Source organism: Ornithorhynchus anatinus, chromosome X1 (genome assembly GCF_004115215.2).
Source record: "Ornithorhynchus anatinus isolate Pmale09 chromosome X1, mOrnAna1.pri.v4, whole genome shotgun sequence".
Taxonomy (NCBI): Eukaryota; Metazoa; Chordata; class Mammalia; order Monotremata; family Ornithorhynchidae; genus Ornithorhynchus; species Ornithorhynchus anatinus.
In genome coordinates, this window is record NC_041749.1 from 85,880,228 (window position 1) to 85,895,223 (window position 14,996).

At 50.7% G+C, this 14,996-nt stretch overlaps 1 protein-coding gene across 2 annotated transcripts in view; it reads left to right on the forward strand.

Annotated features, from left to right (window-relative positions):
* The window catches only part of STAB1 (stabilin 1), a 62,770-nt gene that overhangs the window by 20,836 nt on the left and 26,938 nt on the right, over nt 1–14,996 (forward strand). For both annotated transcript variants that reach the window (XM_029050409.2, XM_029050410.2), the window contains exons 15-28: nt 460–573; nt 915–968; nt 2,659–2,739; nt 3,048–3,206; nt 3,847–3,909; nt 4,436–4,531; nt 6,756–6,842; nt 7,496–7,607; nt 8,748–8,934; nt 10,017–10,110; nt 10,567–10,725; nt 12,040–12,135; nt 14,442–14,537; nt 14,922–14,969. In XM_029050409.2, coding sequence (XP_028906242.1) covers nt 460–573; nt 915–968; nt 2,659–2,739; nt 3,048–3,206; nt 3,847–3,909; nt 4,436–4,531; nt 6,756–6,842; nt 7,496–7,607; nt 8,748–8,934; nt 10,017–10,110; nt 10,567–10,725; nt 12,040–12,135; nt 14,442–14,537; nt 14,922–14,969 — 1,446 coding nt within the window. The remainder of the gene's footprint in view (nt 1–459; nt 574–914; nt 969–2,658; nt 2,740–3,047; nt 3,207–3,846; nt 3,910–4,435; nt 4,532–6,755; nt 6,843–7,495; nt 7,608–8,747; nt 8,935–10,016; nt 10,111–10,566; nt 10,726–12,039; nt 12,136–14,441; nt 14,538–14,921; nt 14,970–14,996) is intronic.

Genomic DNA, 14,996 nt, shown 5'->3' on the forward strand with positions numbered 1-14,996 from the left:
TTACCCGAACCAGTGCCGTGGATGGTGATTCCACAATGGCAAGATGTCGTCAGACCACCTCATGACCAATTATTAGAGGACCTGGGCTGAGTGGCTAGCTCTGAGGGCACCCCTGAGGCTCAGACAGTGCCAGCCTCTGTCCCCGAAAACCCCCCATCTTTTAAAACTAGGGTAGGGAAAGCCTGAGAATGTAGCATTTCCCCACTTGCAGAGTAGGGAGTCCTTTTCCACTTCCTGCCTTAGCTGATGCTCTGGGCTAAGGAAGAACTTCCAGACGGGGAGAGTGATAGATCCTGACCTGGGTAACCGAGGGCAACTGCGGCATCGCCTGGCCTAGAAATCTCTCAGAACAGGAGGCCACCACATGTGTCCGGTCTGGGAAATGTCCAAGATTTGTACCTTCAGCCTTATAACACCCAGCTCTTTTGCCCATGCCCGGAACTATCTCATTCCTTGCAGAATTGTGGCCTGCCCACCATCCTAGATGGCCCGGGTCCCTTCACTGTGTTTTCCCCAAGCAACAAAGGAGTGGACAGCCTGAGAGATGGTCGGCTCATCTACCTCTTCACCAAGGTGAGGGGCAAATGGGGGAAGGCAGGGAGAGGGCACTCCCTGGATGGCAGAGGTTTGGGGGGAGGGTGGGAGGAGAATTACAGGGAAGTAAGGGGGCCAATGTAGACAAATACTATCCTCTTGAGACTCTATGACCGAGCAGATTGTCATCGGCACCTTTAAAGACCTATCCCTTTAAAGACAGTACACATCTGGAGGAGTGCACAGTTTGGGGGCACACACGGTTTTGATGATTGGAGCAGATGTGTGTGTGTGTATACGCACGAGTGCATTCGTGTGTCGGGGCAGAGCGGGGATAAGAGTCAGTCATCGGAACAAGCTATTTCTGCTTTTCTTTCCAGGGTTTGAACAAATTACAAGAGCTGGTGAAGCATCATATCTACAGTGCTGCTGCAGTAAGTCACAGCGCAATTTTCCAGTGCCAATTCAGTCTCTTTCTGGTACCTCTTTCTCTCATTTCCTCCCTCTCAGTCTCTCCCCAACCACCCCCCGGCCCTTTCCCTCCCCACCCCAACACCCCAGCATCTTGGGGGGAAAACAGATGAGGGGATAAAGAATGTATTCTGCCCCTTCTTCTTTCCCTTTTTCACAAGAACCCAGCTGCTTTTTCCACCTCAGGCCCCAAGATTAATTGTTGTGTGGTCTGAGCTGCTGGCCAGGAGTTTCAATCCCTTTAGGGAATCTGTTGTTTTCTAAAGAGCACAGGCCTGGAAGTCAGAGAACATGGGTTCTAATCTCAGCTCCACCACTTGCCTGCTCTGTGACCTTGGGCAAGCCACTTCACTTCTCTGTACCTCAGTTTCTTCATCTGTAAAGTGGGGATTAAATCCTAGGTCCTCAGTCTTAGACTGTGAGCCCCAAGTGGGACATGGTCTGTGTCCAATATGATTATCTTCTATCTACCCCAGGGCTCAGCATAATGCTTGGCACGCTGTAAGATCTCAACAATTACTACTATTACTAAACCCTCCAGAGACCTGAGGGGAGAGGAGATGAATGGGAGGGGGAAGAGAAGGGCCCTGAACCTAACAGGGCCTTTCAGCCATAGCCACCCCTTCCCAGGGGCATGTCAACATTGGTTTTTCTCTACTGCTACTCCTCGTTTGTCTTCGTGAAATTGGATTTGGTGGCCAGGGAGCCAGGAGGAGGGTCTATTGATGCTCTGTCTAATACAGGCAGGCACAGGAGTTGAAGCTAGGGGCAATGTGAGGAGAGGAGTCTATGTTCAAGCTGGCAATGTTTTGCCTAACGGATCTGTGACTCTGCCCTGTACAGTCAATGAGGGCATCTCCACTGCCGGATTCCCACATGGGCTGGGGCTGTTCTGCAAGGGGGGTGGGACAGTTATTCTGTAATCCATCTGAGCAAAGGTTTTTCAAAAATCATCCAGCCACAAACAATCTGTTCCACCCCTTGATCCTCTTCCCTAGAGCCTTCCTTCCTCTGCCATGCCATTAGGCACGCCTGAGTTGGGTCTTATACTTCTTACTTACTGACTGGCCAGCTAATCAGCTTTGCTGCTCTCCTACTAAAACCCAGCCCGCACACTTCGCTCCCCTAATGCCAATCTACTCACTTGGATCTCAATCTCGCCTATCTCTCCGTGACCTCTCATCTGTGTCCTGCCACTGGCCTGGAAAGCCTGCCCTCTTCATATCTGACAATTACTCTCCCCACCTTCAAAGCCTTATTGAAGGCACATCTCCTCCAAGAGCCCTTCCCTGACTAAGCCCTCATTTTCCCTTCTCCCACTCGCTCTACACCACTCTTGCACTTGGATTTGCTCTTGGATCTGCTCCACTGACTCACCCCCTCCCTCAGCCCCATAGCACTTATGTACAAATCCGTAATTTATTTCTTTATGTTAATGTCTGTTGTCATCCCCTCACCCAGATGGTAAGCTCACTGTGGGCAGGAAACGTGTCTATCGACTCTATTATATTGTACTCTCTCAAGAGCTTAGTACAGTGCTCTGCACACAGTGAGCGCTCAATAAATTCAGTTGATTCGATTGATTATGGGTCCACAACATTGCTCTAAAGCCACTTCCTGTCCAGTTCCCAAGTGTTTCCTCCATCTCTTCAGGTGACCACTGACAAGCTGATCACCATGCCACGGTTCCTGACCACAGCCAACCAGATCGTGGCCGTCAATGTCTCCGATGACGTATGCGCTGGGAGAGGGGGTGGGTAGGGGGCCAAGGCCAGGGCCGGGGGGAGCCTGCCGAGGGCTAGCCCTGGTCAGGGTTGCGGGGGTGATGCTTGCACATGGCTTCTACACTTACATTTGTGCTGCTAACAATCCCGGGCTAGGTCAGGCTGGGGCATTCTTTGTGGGTCAGTGATGAACCCAGCTCTGGGACTCTGCCAGATCATTTGTTCTGAACTCAGTGTGTGTGTTGCGAGGGTGCGAGGGTTTTCCCCACTTCCAGAAGGAAGGCCAGGACTGAGTGGGATGGTTGGTTTGGGCCACAGGGTCGCATCCTCCTGGGGGATTCACGGGTCCCTCTCAGAAGCACGGACATCTTGGCCTCCAATGGTATCATCCACATCCTGGACGGTGTCCTCTTGCCCCCATCCATCCTGCCCATCCTGCCACACCGCTGCAACAGGGAACAGCTCAAGATCGTCTCGGTGAGAGAGCATAACCGACAGCGGAGTAGCGGGGGTAGGGGGAGGAAGAAGAAGAAAGCAGGGAAGAACAGGCACATGAGAGTCGGGGAAGAGCCGAGAGAGTTGGGGAGGAGGAGGGAGAGAGCGGGAGGAATGGGAATTTATGGTGCAGGCTCTTCAACCTGTGCCTGAGCTAATAGTAACAATAATAATAATAATAATGGTGGTATTTGTTAAGCACTTCCTCTGTGCCACGCACTGTCCTAAGCACTGGGGGAGATACAGGCTAATCAGGTCAGGTGCAGACCCTGTCCCACATGGGGCTCCCAGCCTAAAGGGAATGAAGAAGAGGAATCTCATCCCCATTTTACTAATGAGGAAAGTGAGGCTCAGTGAAATGATTTGCCCAAGGTCACACAGCAGGCAAATGTGAGAGCTGGGCTTAGAACCCCCATTCTCTGTCTCCCAGACCTGAGCTCTTTCCACTAGGCCACACTGTTTCTCTCCAAGCTCCCAGGGAGAGGGCACCGATATTTGGAAGGGCAGAGTGAGGCCTGGCAGAGGTCAGCAAGGTGAGTGGCCTGGGCAGGGTTGCAGCTGGAGCTTCTGCCTTAGATGGGTCTCTCTCTCTCTCTTTTTCTCCTCCGGTGGTTCCCTGCAGGGCTCCTGTGTGGACTGCCAGGCCCTGAACAGCAGCGTCTGCCCACCCAACAGCGTGCAATTGGTGAGCATCCCAGGGATGGGGTTTCCTTCACCCCCGTCCCTCCCCCAGAGTCCCAGCCACGGAGCGATGTTCGGTGGCTGGGACCCCACCCCTGGGGCAGAGTTCCGACATCGAGTAAAACGCTGGCTTGCTCATGTCTTTTGGGCCCTCCCCTAGAGGAAGGACTTTGGGCTTGAGAAGGAAAGTCAAATTGTTGTGTCTTTGGCCAACACGCCTTTCCTCTCCCTGGGTCTCGTGTCCAAAACCCCCAACCCTCTGCCCCAGCCCTTCCTGCCCCTGGCTGGGGGAGGGGGCAGTGGCTGTTCATCACGGTTGACTTATACACAGGGCAATTCCTGGATCCTGAATGTGAGTGGCAAGGGGAGTAACCCCCAGCATTCTTTTCATTTTACATAAAGGGAAATGGAGGTACAGATAGGTCAAATGATTTGCTCAAGGGCACCCGGCATCAGAGTTGAGAGCAGAAGCCAAGGGTCCTGAAGCTACTCCCCGAGTAAATGTTTGCTTTTGATCCCCACCTTTGCAGGACGATCTCCCCAAAGAATGTGTTTATGTCCACGATCCCTTGGGCTTGAACCTGCTGAAGAAGGGTTGTGCCCGCTACTGCAACCAGACCATTTCGGTGAGCCTGGCCCCCCAGACCCTGTCACCCATTTATGGAGACATGCAGGTCGTGAAATGTGATCTCATGCCTTCCCTCTCCACATCTTTTCCTCCAGACTCTCTCCCTCTAAGGTAGGGGCCGCACTGAGAATTTGGTGAACCTGCTGGCCGCAGGCTTTATTTAGCCTGGTCTCAGAACACACCATTACAATCAGTCGATCAATGGTATATATTGAGGCCTTCCTCGTCCCCATCATCGTCATTAATTGGGCACTTAAAGTGTGCAGAGCACGTACTAGGCAGTTAAGAACATACATTAGAAGTAAAACACATGGTCCCTGCCCTCAAGGAGCTTATGATTAATGGAGGAGCCAGGCAGACAAAAATTGAAATGTGCAATAAGAACAGAAGCAAAAACATAGTTGCAGCTGATACAAGCAGAAGTAGGCAAAAAATGAATAAAGGACTACGTATTTGTCCTTCGTACTTGAAGAAGACACGACTGATGGGGAAATTCACCTGGGTTGGCAAAAAGATCAATGGGAGACCCCCCCCAGTCCTGAACATCCTGTGTGTGTCCTTTCTTGTGTTATCGTGTTTGTTTTTGACAGTACTTAGTGCTGTATTTGCTTTTGCGTCTGTGGAGCATGATCCTCTTGAACCCCCTACTCAAAGAGTGGGATAAACAGACATAGATATGAGTGCCTAGGGTGCTGGTGAGATGATAATAATGACGATGATGGTATTTGTTAAGCGTTTACTATGTGCCAAGCACCGTTTTAAGAACCGGGGTAGCTACAAGGTAATCAGGTTGTCCCAAGTGGGGCTCACAGTCTTAATCCACACTTTACAGATGGGGTAACTGAGATGTAACTGAGGCACAGAGAAGTTAAGTGGCTCACCCAAGGTCACACAGCAGGCATGTGGTGGAGCCGGGATTAGAACCCACATCCTCTGACTCCCAAGCCTGTGATCTGACCAGGGAGGTCAAGATTAATCAGGGAGAGCCTTCTGGAAATGGTGGCTATTTCAGAGCACTTGAAAGGTGGGGAGGGATGTGGTTTGGCAGATGAGAGAGATTTGAAATACTAGGCAGGAGGAATTGGCAAGATTTAGAGGCAGACTGAATGTGGGTGGTAAAAGAAGACTCTGAGATGACATCATGGCTGCAAACTTATGGCATACAGAGAATGGTGGTGTTAGGGATAGGAGAAGTAGTAAATTTAGTGGGGAAGATGGGGGCTTCAGTTTTTTAGGAAATTGAGTTTAAGATGCCAAAGTTTTTTTGATGATGGTGTTAGCAACCATGATGAGAGGAGAGGTAGGAGGAGGAGTAAATTCAGTGGGGAAGACGAGGGCTTCAGTTTTTAGCAAATTGAGTTTAAGATGCCAACGGGTTTTTTGTGTGGAAAGAAGGATGAGACTGTATTATTATTGTAAAGCAGGTGAGAGTTTAAGGCTAGAGAGGTCTATTTGGGAGATATCTACCAAGAGGTAATAGCTAAGACCAAGTGGATGGATGAGCCTCCCAAGAAAGGACCCAGAACAGAACATAGTGGAACATCCATAGGTCAAAGATCCAGGAAAGTTAACTGAGAAGGAATGGTCAGAGAGGTTGGAAGAGAACCTGGAGAGCACCAGGTCAGTGAAACTAAGGCCAGAGAGGAGAAAGGAGTGGTCAGCAGTATCAAAAGGAAGTTGAGGGGGGAGTCTAAGAAGTTCAGAACCGAGAGAAGCAGTATGGCCTAGTGAGTAGAGCACGGGCCTGGGAGTCAGCGTTCTAGTCCCAGCTCTTTCATTTTCCTGCTGTGTGAATTTGGGCAAGTCGCTTCACTTCTCTGTACCTCAGTTACCTCATCTGTAAAATGGGGATTAAGACTGAGCCCCATATGGGACACAGACTCTGTCTAACCTGATGATCTTGAATCTTCCCCAAAACTTAGTACAATGCCAGGTTTAACAAGCCATAAGCGCTTAAGAAATGCCATAAAAGGAAAATAAAAACCTGAGTGGAACCTGTGAGTCTTAGAGGACATCGGAAACCTTGGTGAGTGCCATCTCAGTAATGTAAGAGAGACAAAATCCAGGTTGCAGGAGGTGGAGAAGAAAGTTGGTGGCAAGAAGGTCCACTTGAGGAGTTTGGAAGAGAATGGGAGCAGGGAGATGAAGCTAGGGTTGAGGAAGGCGGTGGGTATGGGATAATTGCCCTGGCCCTGGGCAATTGAGACTTTGGCCTCTTCCAGAACCCTGACTGCTGTAAAGGCTTCTTTGGTCCTGACTGCACCCCGTGCCCTGGTGGCTTTACTACCCCGTGCTATGGCAGAGGCAACGTAAGTAACTCTGGGGTACCCCCCCAATCACTGGGATGACTGTGAGGTCTTAGGTGAACTATATGCTTAAAGGAGACCTCGTGCTTATGGGCTCTTCCCATACTTGTGGCCAAAGCCCCATGCCTTTGTGTTTCATTGAGCAAACATTCCAGGTGTGGCCTCCACAGGGCGTGTAGGCCCTATTGTCAGTGGTTGTCAATGCAGGGCCCTGAACCCCTTGGGTCTGGTGGGGGAGGAGGCTGTTGTGAGTTCAGGGGGCATTAGGTTGGACCCCTCCCAGTTGTAATATGCTACCACTGCCCCAGCCCCGAGGTAGGCCCCGATCCCTCACCTAGAACGGGGGGCCTAGGGTGAGAAGTGCTCTAGGGTTTAGAGTTAGAAGGATGATGAGAGGGCACTGTGGAGAAGGATAGAGTGAAGAGGGAGGGAGAAAGAGGCGAGGCATACACTGAACAAGACTAGGGGTGAGGGGAGCAGGGAACTTTCTGAAGGCTTCAGGTGGGCTCTGGGACCCTGAGCCCCTATTGGCGCTGTGAGAGAGAGGGGAGGGCCCATCCCCAAGAGCCACTGCATTCCCCCCCCCCCACCCCCCCACCCCAAATCCTGCCCCATCCCCAGCCCGGTTCCCCAGTCAACTCTACTCATCTTCCCAGTGCAGTGACGGGATCCAAGGCAACGGGAACTGCTTGTGCTTCAAAGACTTCAAAGGCATCGCATGCCACATCTGCTCCAACCCCAACCGGCATGGGGAGCGGTGCCAGGAAGGTCAGAGTAAAGCCACTGGGCCTCGGGTGGGGAAGGATCCATTCTTCCCTCTGCAGCCTCATTCCCGTCCCGCTGGGTCCACGAGTCCAGGAGCAGAGAAGGTGGAGGGAGAATTGGGCCAGGGGCTTTAGGAGGGGAGAGGGCCCTGGGCTGGGAGAGAGCTCTTTGAGGATCCAGATATCCAGATGCCACCTCACTTCTTTCCCTCTGCTTCCCCAGTCCTCCCCAGGTCAGTCCCTCCCTGAGCCTCTCTGTGGAGCTGCTTCTGGCTTGGATGAAAAGAGCCTGCATACAGCCCCAGCCATCGGGTTGGGGAGGACTGAGTAATAATCTCCCGGAGGGAAGGCGCAGGGCTCATTTGGCTTGGAGAAGAAAAACCTGGAAAGGGCCTGAATAATTATCTTCATGTCAAAGGAGGGCTCATTTCCCTCTCTCCTGAGGCCAGAGCAAGAGGGAATGGATTTAAATAGCAGCAGGAAGAATCGCAGATAATGAGTGTGAGAACATCCTGATTGCCAGAGGTGTCTGTTGAGCAATGAGCAGCCACAGTGCGTGAGAGATCAGGAGTGGAGGAATCTGCTTCAGACCCCCTTCAGTCTAGGAGAGTGAAGGCCAGTCCTCTCTGTAATAATAACTGTGGTATCTGTTAAGCACTTACTATGTGCCAAGCACTCTACTAAGCACTGGGGTAGATATAAGATCATCAGGTCCCACATGAGGCTCACAGTCTAAGTAGGAGGTAGAACAGGTATTGAATCCCCATTTTGCAGATGAGGGAATTGAGGCCCAGAGAAGTTAGGTGACTTGCCCAAGGTCACATAGGTATGACTCTTGACTCCCAGGCCCATGCTCTTTCCACTAGGCCACACTGCTTTGTCCGTAGATTGGGGGCTGGAAGGATTGACCTCTGGATTTAGGGCATCTGACCACCTCAGTCAAAGCAGAGGCAGCCCTGAGTCCTGGGTTTGAATCCCACCAGTCATCCCCTCTAAGAGGGAGGGTGCCTGGCTGATGACTGGCTGGGTAGCTCTAGGAGGTGGGAGCTTCAGAATCTCCACGGGCCTGTGCCAGAGCACTGAAGAGGAGGCCATCGGCTGTGGAGAGGTGAAGGGGAAGCTTACCGGTCTCTATGCTCAACAGAGTGTGGCTGTAAGCACGGCATCTGTGACAACCGCCCAGGCAGCGGAGGTGTGTGCCAGACGGGGACATGTAAGCCAGGCTTCACGGGGGTCTTCTGTAATGAGACCATCCTGCACTGCGGACCCTCCGGCCTGACCCAGTACTGTCACAGCAATGCACTTTGTGTCACCGTCCTCAACCAAGCCAGGTGATCACAGAAACCCTCCACCTCCTTTCTAGCTCTTCCTCTCCTCCTCCGACTCGTCTCTCAAATTCCATCTTTTAGGAGCTGGGGGAATAACTGGGCTAGGTAGGTCTAGCCAGCCTTCTTAATAATAATAATAATAATAATGATGGTGTTTATTAAGCACTTACTATGTGCTAGGCACTGTTCTAAGTACTGGGGTAAAGCAAGATAATCAGGTTGGACCTGGTCTCTGTGCCACCTAGGGTTCACAGTGTTAATCCCCATTTTCCAGAAGTGGGAACTGAGGCACAGAGAAGTAAAGTGATTTGCCCAAGGTCACATGGTAGCCAAGTGGCAGAGCAGGGATTAGAACCCATGACCTTCTGACTCTCAGGCCTGTGCTCTATCCACTAGGCCACCCTGCTTCTCAAACTGCTTCTTGGTCCTTCTCCTCCTTTTCCTCCTCCAGTCCAGTGGTGTGGTGAGAGATCACTGGCTCTGACTCCTAGCTCTTATGCCTGGACTTATTCAACTAAAGGCCTAACCACCCCCTTGGGAGACCCAATCAATCAGTGGCATTTATTGAGGGCTTACTTTGTGCATATCACTGTACTAAATGCTTGGGAGAATACAAGTGAGTTGGTAGACATGTTCTCTGCCCACAGGGAGCTTACAGTCTAGATCCTTGCTGAGATTGAAGCTGAGATGTCAGGACTGTGGGTTGTTGTTTTTCTTTTAATGGAATTTGTTAAGTGCTTACTTTGTGCCAGACACTGTACTAAGTGCTAGGGTTGATACAAGATAATCAGGTCGGACACAGTTCCTGCCCCACATAGGGCTCACAGTCTTAATTGTAGATAAGAGAACTGAGACACAGAGAAGTTAAGTGACTTTCCTTAAGTCAAACAAGAGACAGTGGTGGAGCGGGGATTAGAATCCAGATCTTCTGATGCCCAGGCTCTTTCCATTAGATCACACTTAAGCCTTCTTATCCCATGTTTCCCTAACCCCTCCTTCTTCCCCACTACCCGAGATCCTTGGAGAAATCAGAGTCCTAGCCCCCGCTCTCCCCAACCACCCCTCCTGGCATCTGTTTCTTCCAGATGTTCCTGTCTCCCTGGCTTTGAGGGCGATGGATTCTCCTGCAACCCTGTCAACCTATGCACTAAGCCAGAGAGAGGCGGCTGCTCAGAAAACGTCAGTGGTGACCCTTACCCTTAGGGCCTGGGTGGGCAGCAGTCCCTCTGGGGCCTCAGCATCTCCCTCTCGTGTTGACTTGGGGAGCCTCAATCCTGGGTCAAAGAGGGGCTCCCCACCTGGCAGATCCTGCCCTGGTTTTTTTGTTTTGGGGTTTTTTTATAGTATTTATTAAGCCTTTACTATGTGCCAGGCACTGTACTAAATGTTGGGGTAGATCCAAGCTTAATCAGGTTGGACACAGTCCCTGTCCCACATGGGGCTCACAATCCTAACCCCCATTTTACAGAAGAGGTAACTGGGGCCCAGGAAAGTGAAGTACCTTGCCCAAGGTCACCCAGCAGACAAGTGATGGAGCAGGGATTAAAACCTAGGTCCTTCTAACTCTCAAGCCACTCTGCTCATAGGCCCCAGTTGGTTAGCAGGCTTTGAACTGGGTTCCTGGTGCTTTGCCAGGCTGACTGCATCCCTGTGGAGGGCAAGCATCCACTGTGTCGGTGCCACAGAGGCTGGACAGGGGACGGTAAAGTCTGCGTTGCCATCGACAACTGTGTGCTGCAGAGCCGGGGCGGGTGCCACGCTGATGCTGACTGCAGCTACGTGGGGCCTGGACAGGTAGGGACTGGGTTGGGGGAAGGGAACTTGGGGGGGAAAAGGCAGAGGGGTGGGAGCTTCCTTCCTCTATGTTGCCTGGGAGGTTACTCAAGCAGGGGGCCGGAGGACTCTGGGCTGTATGGCATGGTCAGGGGGTCCACTTTCTGAGCATAAGCCTGGAGAGAAAATAAAAAAACCCTCATCTTACAGATACTCCCCTAGACTGGTTAGACTTTCCAGAGGTCTGACTACCTGCCTACATTCAAGCAGCACACCTCCTTCACTCCAAATGGGGGTGTCCCCCCTGCTAAGACTTCCCCAGGGAAGGAGATATCTAGTTTATCCTGGCATTCCATTTCCTTTACCATCACCTTTCACTACTTGGAAAGTTCCACTTTGATATGAATCAATTGTATTTATTGAGCACTTACTGTGTGCAGGACACTGTACTAAGTGCTTGGAAGAGTACAGTATAACAGATTTGCTAATATAATAATAATTGTGGTATTTGTTAAGCTCTTACTATGTGCCAAACACTGTTCTAAGCGCTGGGGTAGATACAAGGTATTCAGGCTGTCCCACGTGGGGCTCACAGTGTCAATCCCCATTTTACAGATGAGGTAACTGAGGCCCAGAGAAGTGAAGTATCTTGCCCAAGGTCACACAGCAGACAAATGGCAGAGCTGGAATTAGAATCCATGTCCTCTGACTCCCAAGCCCGGACTCTTGGTAGACACATTCCCTGCCCACAATAAGCTTACAATCTAAATACATGGTTAATAGCCTGGGGTGAGACTCTAACAAAATTCCTGTGTCCAAGTTCTGGATCCTGTAACTAAAAATAAACCTGGAGAAAGTGGAGGAAGGTTGGAGATGAGAGAAGGAGAATAATAAGACGGATGAAGAAAAGTTAAAAGAACTGGTTTGATTTAGCCTGAAGAAGAGAATGCTTTAGAGCTATTTAATGACAGACTGAGAGTCATTACACAGAGGATGGTGATCTCCATCTCCTCTGAGATCAGGAAGAAAGGAAAAAAATAAAAGTTACAACTGGAGGGATTTTGGTTAGATTTCAAAACCTTCCCGTGAGGTCTGTGAGACTCAGCAGACACTAAGGATCTCTTTTTCTCTAGAAAACTGGAGACTAGGCTGTCTTTCTAGGCTGAGGAACACGGCCTGCAGACAAGGGGATGGACAAGATGACCTCTGGAGGTCTCTTCAACCCAGATTCCCTCAGGGGATATTCCTACTGGGGAAAGAAGGATTGTCGTGCCACTTTGGGTGGGCAGGGAAGGAGTGGTGGACTGAAAACTGCTGGATCTCTCCCATCTACAGAACGAGTGCATGTGCAAAAGGGGCTTCGCAGGAGATGGGTTTGAGTGCAGCGCCATCGACCCGTGCAGGGCGGGCAACGGAGGCTGCCATGGGCTGGTGAGTAGGCTGTGGCATGGGCATTTGAGGAGGTCCCAGGACCTCCGGGGTGTCGGAGGAGGTGTAGGGGGAGGGTCGGGGCTGGCTGCAACCAGAGATGGGGGCAAATCCTCCTCCACCCTCCCCATCCCACATGTCATCGTTATGTCAGGCTGCCTGTGCCCGTGACGGAACATAATGACAAAACATTCATTCATTCAGTCATGTTCATTGAGCGCTCACTGTGCTGTACTGTGCAGAACACTGTACTAAAGGCTTGGGAGAGTACAATATAACCAAGCTGGTGCACAGCTCCTCCTCACAGGGTCACAGGGCTGGGGTGAGAAGAATCCTGCTTTCCCCCAGATCCTGTTACCCCGGGAGGATTGGAAACATGACTGATGTAGCTTCATCATCTTCCTCCTCCAGCTGGCAGTGTACCAGAAGAGGAGCTAATCAGTCAATTAATCAGTCATATTTATTGAACATTTATTCAATTGTATTTATTAAGCACTTACTGTGTGCAGAGCACTGTATTAAGCGCTTGGGAAAGTACAGTGCAGGAATAAAGAGTGACAGTCCCTGCCCACGACGAGCTCCCAATCTTGAGGTGGGGAGACAGACATCAATACAGTACAGAGCACTGTACTAAGCCCTTGGGAAAGTACAATGCAGCGGAGTTGGTAGACACGTTCCCTTCCCAAAGGGAGCTTACAGTTTAGAAGGAGAAATAGACATTAATATAAATTATGGATACGTACACAAGTGCTGAGGGACTGAGGTTGGGGTGAATAAAGAATAAAGCATGCAGATCCAAGTGCGAGGGTGACACAAAAGGGCAAGCTGTCTTTTCATTCAATTGTATTTATTGAGCACTTACTATGTGCAGAGCACTGTCCTAAGCACTATACCAAGATTATGTATGACATAATGGTACCAGTGAACAATATAACAATAAACAGACACATTCCCTGCCCATAACAAGCTTACAGTCCAGAGGGCCCTATCTCTTATCCCTTTATGGTTCCAAGAGGTGGGGTGAACTAGTAAACTCTAGCTGCCCACTCTGCCCAAAAAGCTGAAGGGGCAAAGTTAATGGCATCACCCTCGCAGTGCTAAGCCGATAAATGGGCATTTGTGGCCACCCCCATGGCCAGCCCTCAACCAGACCATCCCCAGGCAGATTAATCAATAGTGCTCATTGAGTGCTCACTCTGTGTGGAGCACTGCACTAAGAAAATGGAGAGTACAACAGAGTTTGTAGACATCCCTGCCCTCAAGGATCTGACAATCTAGTGGGGGAGACGGACACTAAAATAAAATGCAGGTGGGAAGATGTAATCGAGTACAAAGATATCTATCTATGTAAATGCTAATTTCGTTAATGAGATGTACATCCCCTTGATTCTACTTACTGCTATTGTTTTTGTCTGTCTGTCTCCCCTGATTAGACTGTAAGCCCGTCAGTGGGCAGGGATTGTCTCCATCTGTTGCCGAATTGTACATTCCAAGCGCATAGTACAGTGCTCTGCACATAGTAAGCACTCAATAAATACTCAGTACTACTGAATGAATGAAATGCTTCGGGGGCGAGTGTCTAGATGTTCAGTTCTGAGACCCTCGCTTAAATCTAGGGTGTCAAACAGTGGTATTTACTGAGCACTTACCAAGTGCAGGCACTGTACTGGGTGCTTGGGAGAGACAATACAACAGAACTAGCAGACACGTTCCCTGCCCATAACGAATTTACAATCTAAATTCAGTCAAACTGGGGCTTAATCCCACAAAACGGCAACTGCTTGCTGGAAATAACACTTGTGACATCATGTGCGTCAACTTGTCAGAAACTTCTGCGGGCCATCTGTGGCCACCCTTCTTACACTTAACCAGTGGATCATTTCTGTCCCACTTCCATCTTTAAGAAGGACAACGGCAGCAGCCATCTCTGGGAGAAACTTTGCAGTGGCTAATTTTGAGATGGGTCTGTGCAGCTATCACCTGCCGCACGGTGCCATGAGACGACCATCTACCTCACCTCCCTCATCGTCTGGAGCTGGCCCCAAGGGAGACTGTGGGATAGAGGAATTATCAGAAACAAACTATAGCTGCATTCAGAGTTCAGTAGGAAGGGTTGGGGGATTCCTTATCCGTTTCCTCCGTTTCCCTCGGTTCAGAGACTGTGGGAAATAGGAGAGCGAGACTATGGCGGGGGTGAGGTATGTCTTTCTGGAACTATGTGAGCGACTTGAGTGTGTGTCTGAGGGGGGACTGTGTGTGTGTGTGTGTGTGTGTTCCTCCAGGCATGTGTGTCTGCTTCCCGGCTGTAGGCAACCTGCAAGTCCCTGGGGCAAGGGCAACGTGAGTGTAAGTGTCCCAGGGGCTACGCTGGAGATGGACTCAGCTGCTACAGGGACATCCTAGGGGTGAGTGGGTAGTATCTGGTTGTCCTTTTCCTCCCAGCCCAGCCCTGCCCTGCCCCAACTGAATTTGAATGCAAGCCCTGCCCTGCCCTGCCCTGCCCTGCCCTGCCCTGCCCTGCCCTGCCCAAAGAGCTCAGCATCTCTCCCTGGCTTTGTTACTCCCGGAACAGGTGGTGGGAGGTTAATGGACAGCTGGTGGTCTGGAGTGCCATGTACCAAAGAGAAGAAGCAAATTTGGGCCTCAGTCCCTGGATTAGTGCTGGAAGATTCCTTCCCCACCCCAGTGGTCCAATTACCTTGGCCCTCAAGGTGCCCTCACCATCCTAGAGTGAGAACTTTCCCACTCTTGGATCTGACGCACATCCTGCTTCCCTTTTCTCTTTGAAGGAGCTGGAAAGGAATTCCCACTTCGGTGCCTTCTATGAGTGGATTAAGGTACTGAGCTGTGGATGGAGGAAATCC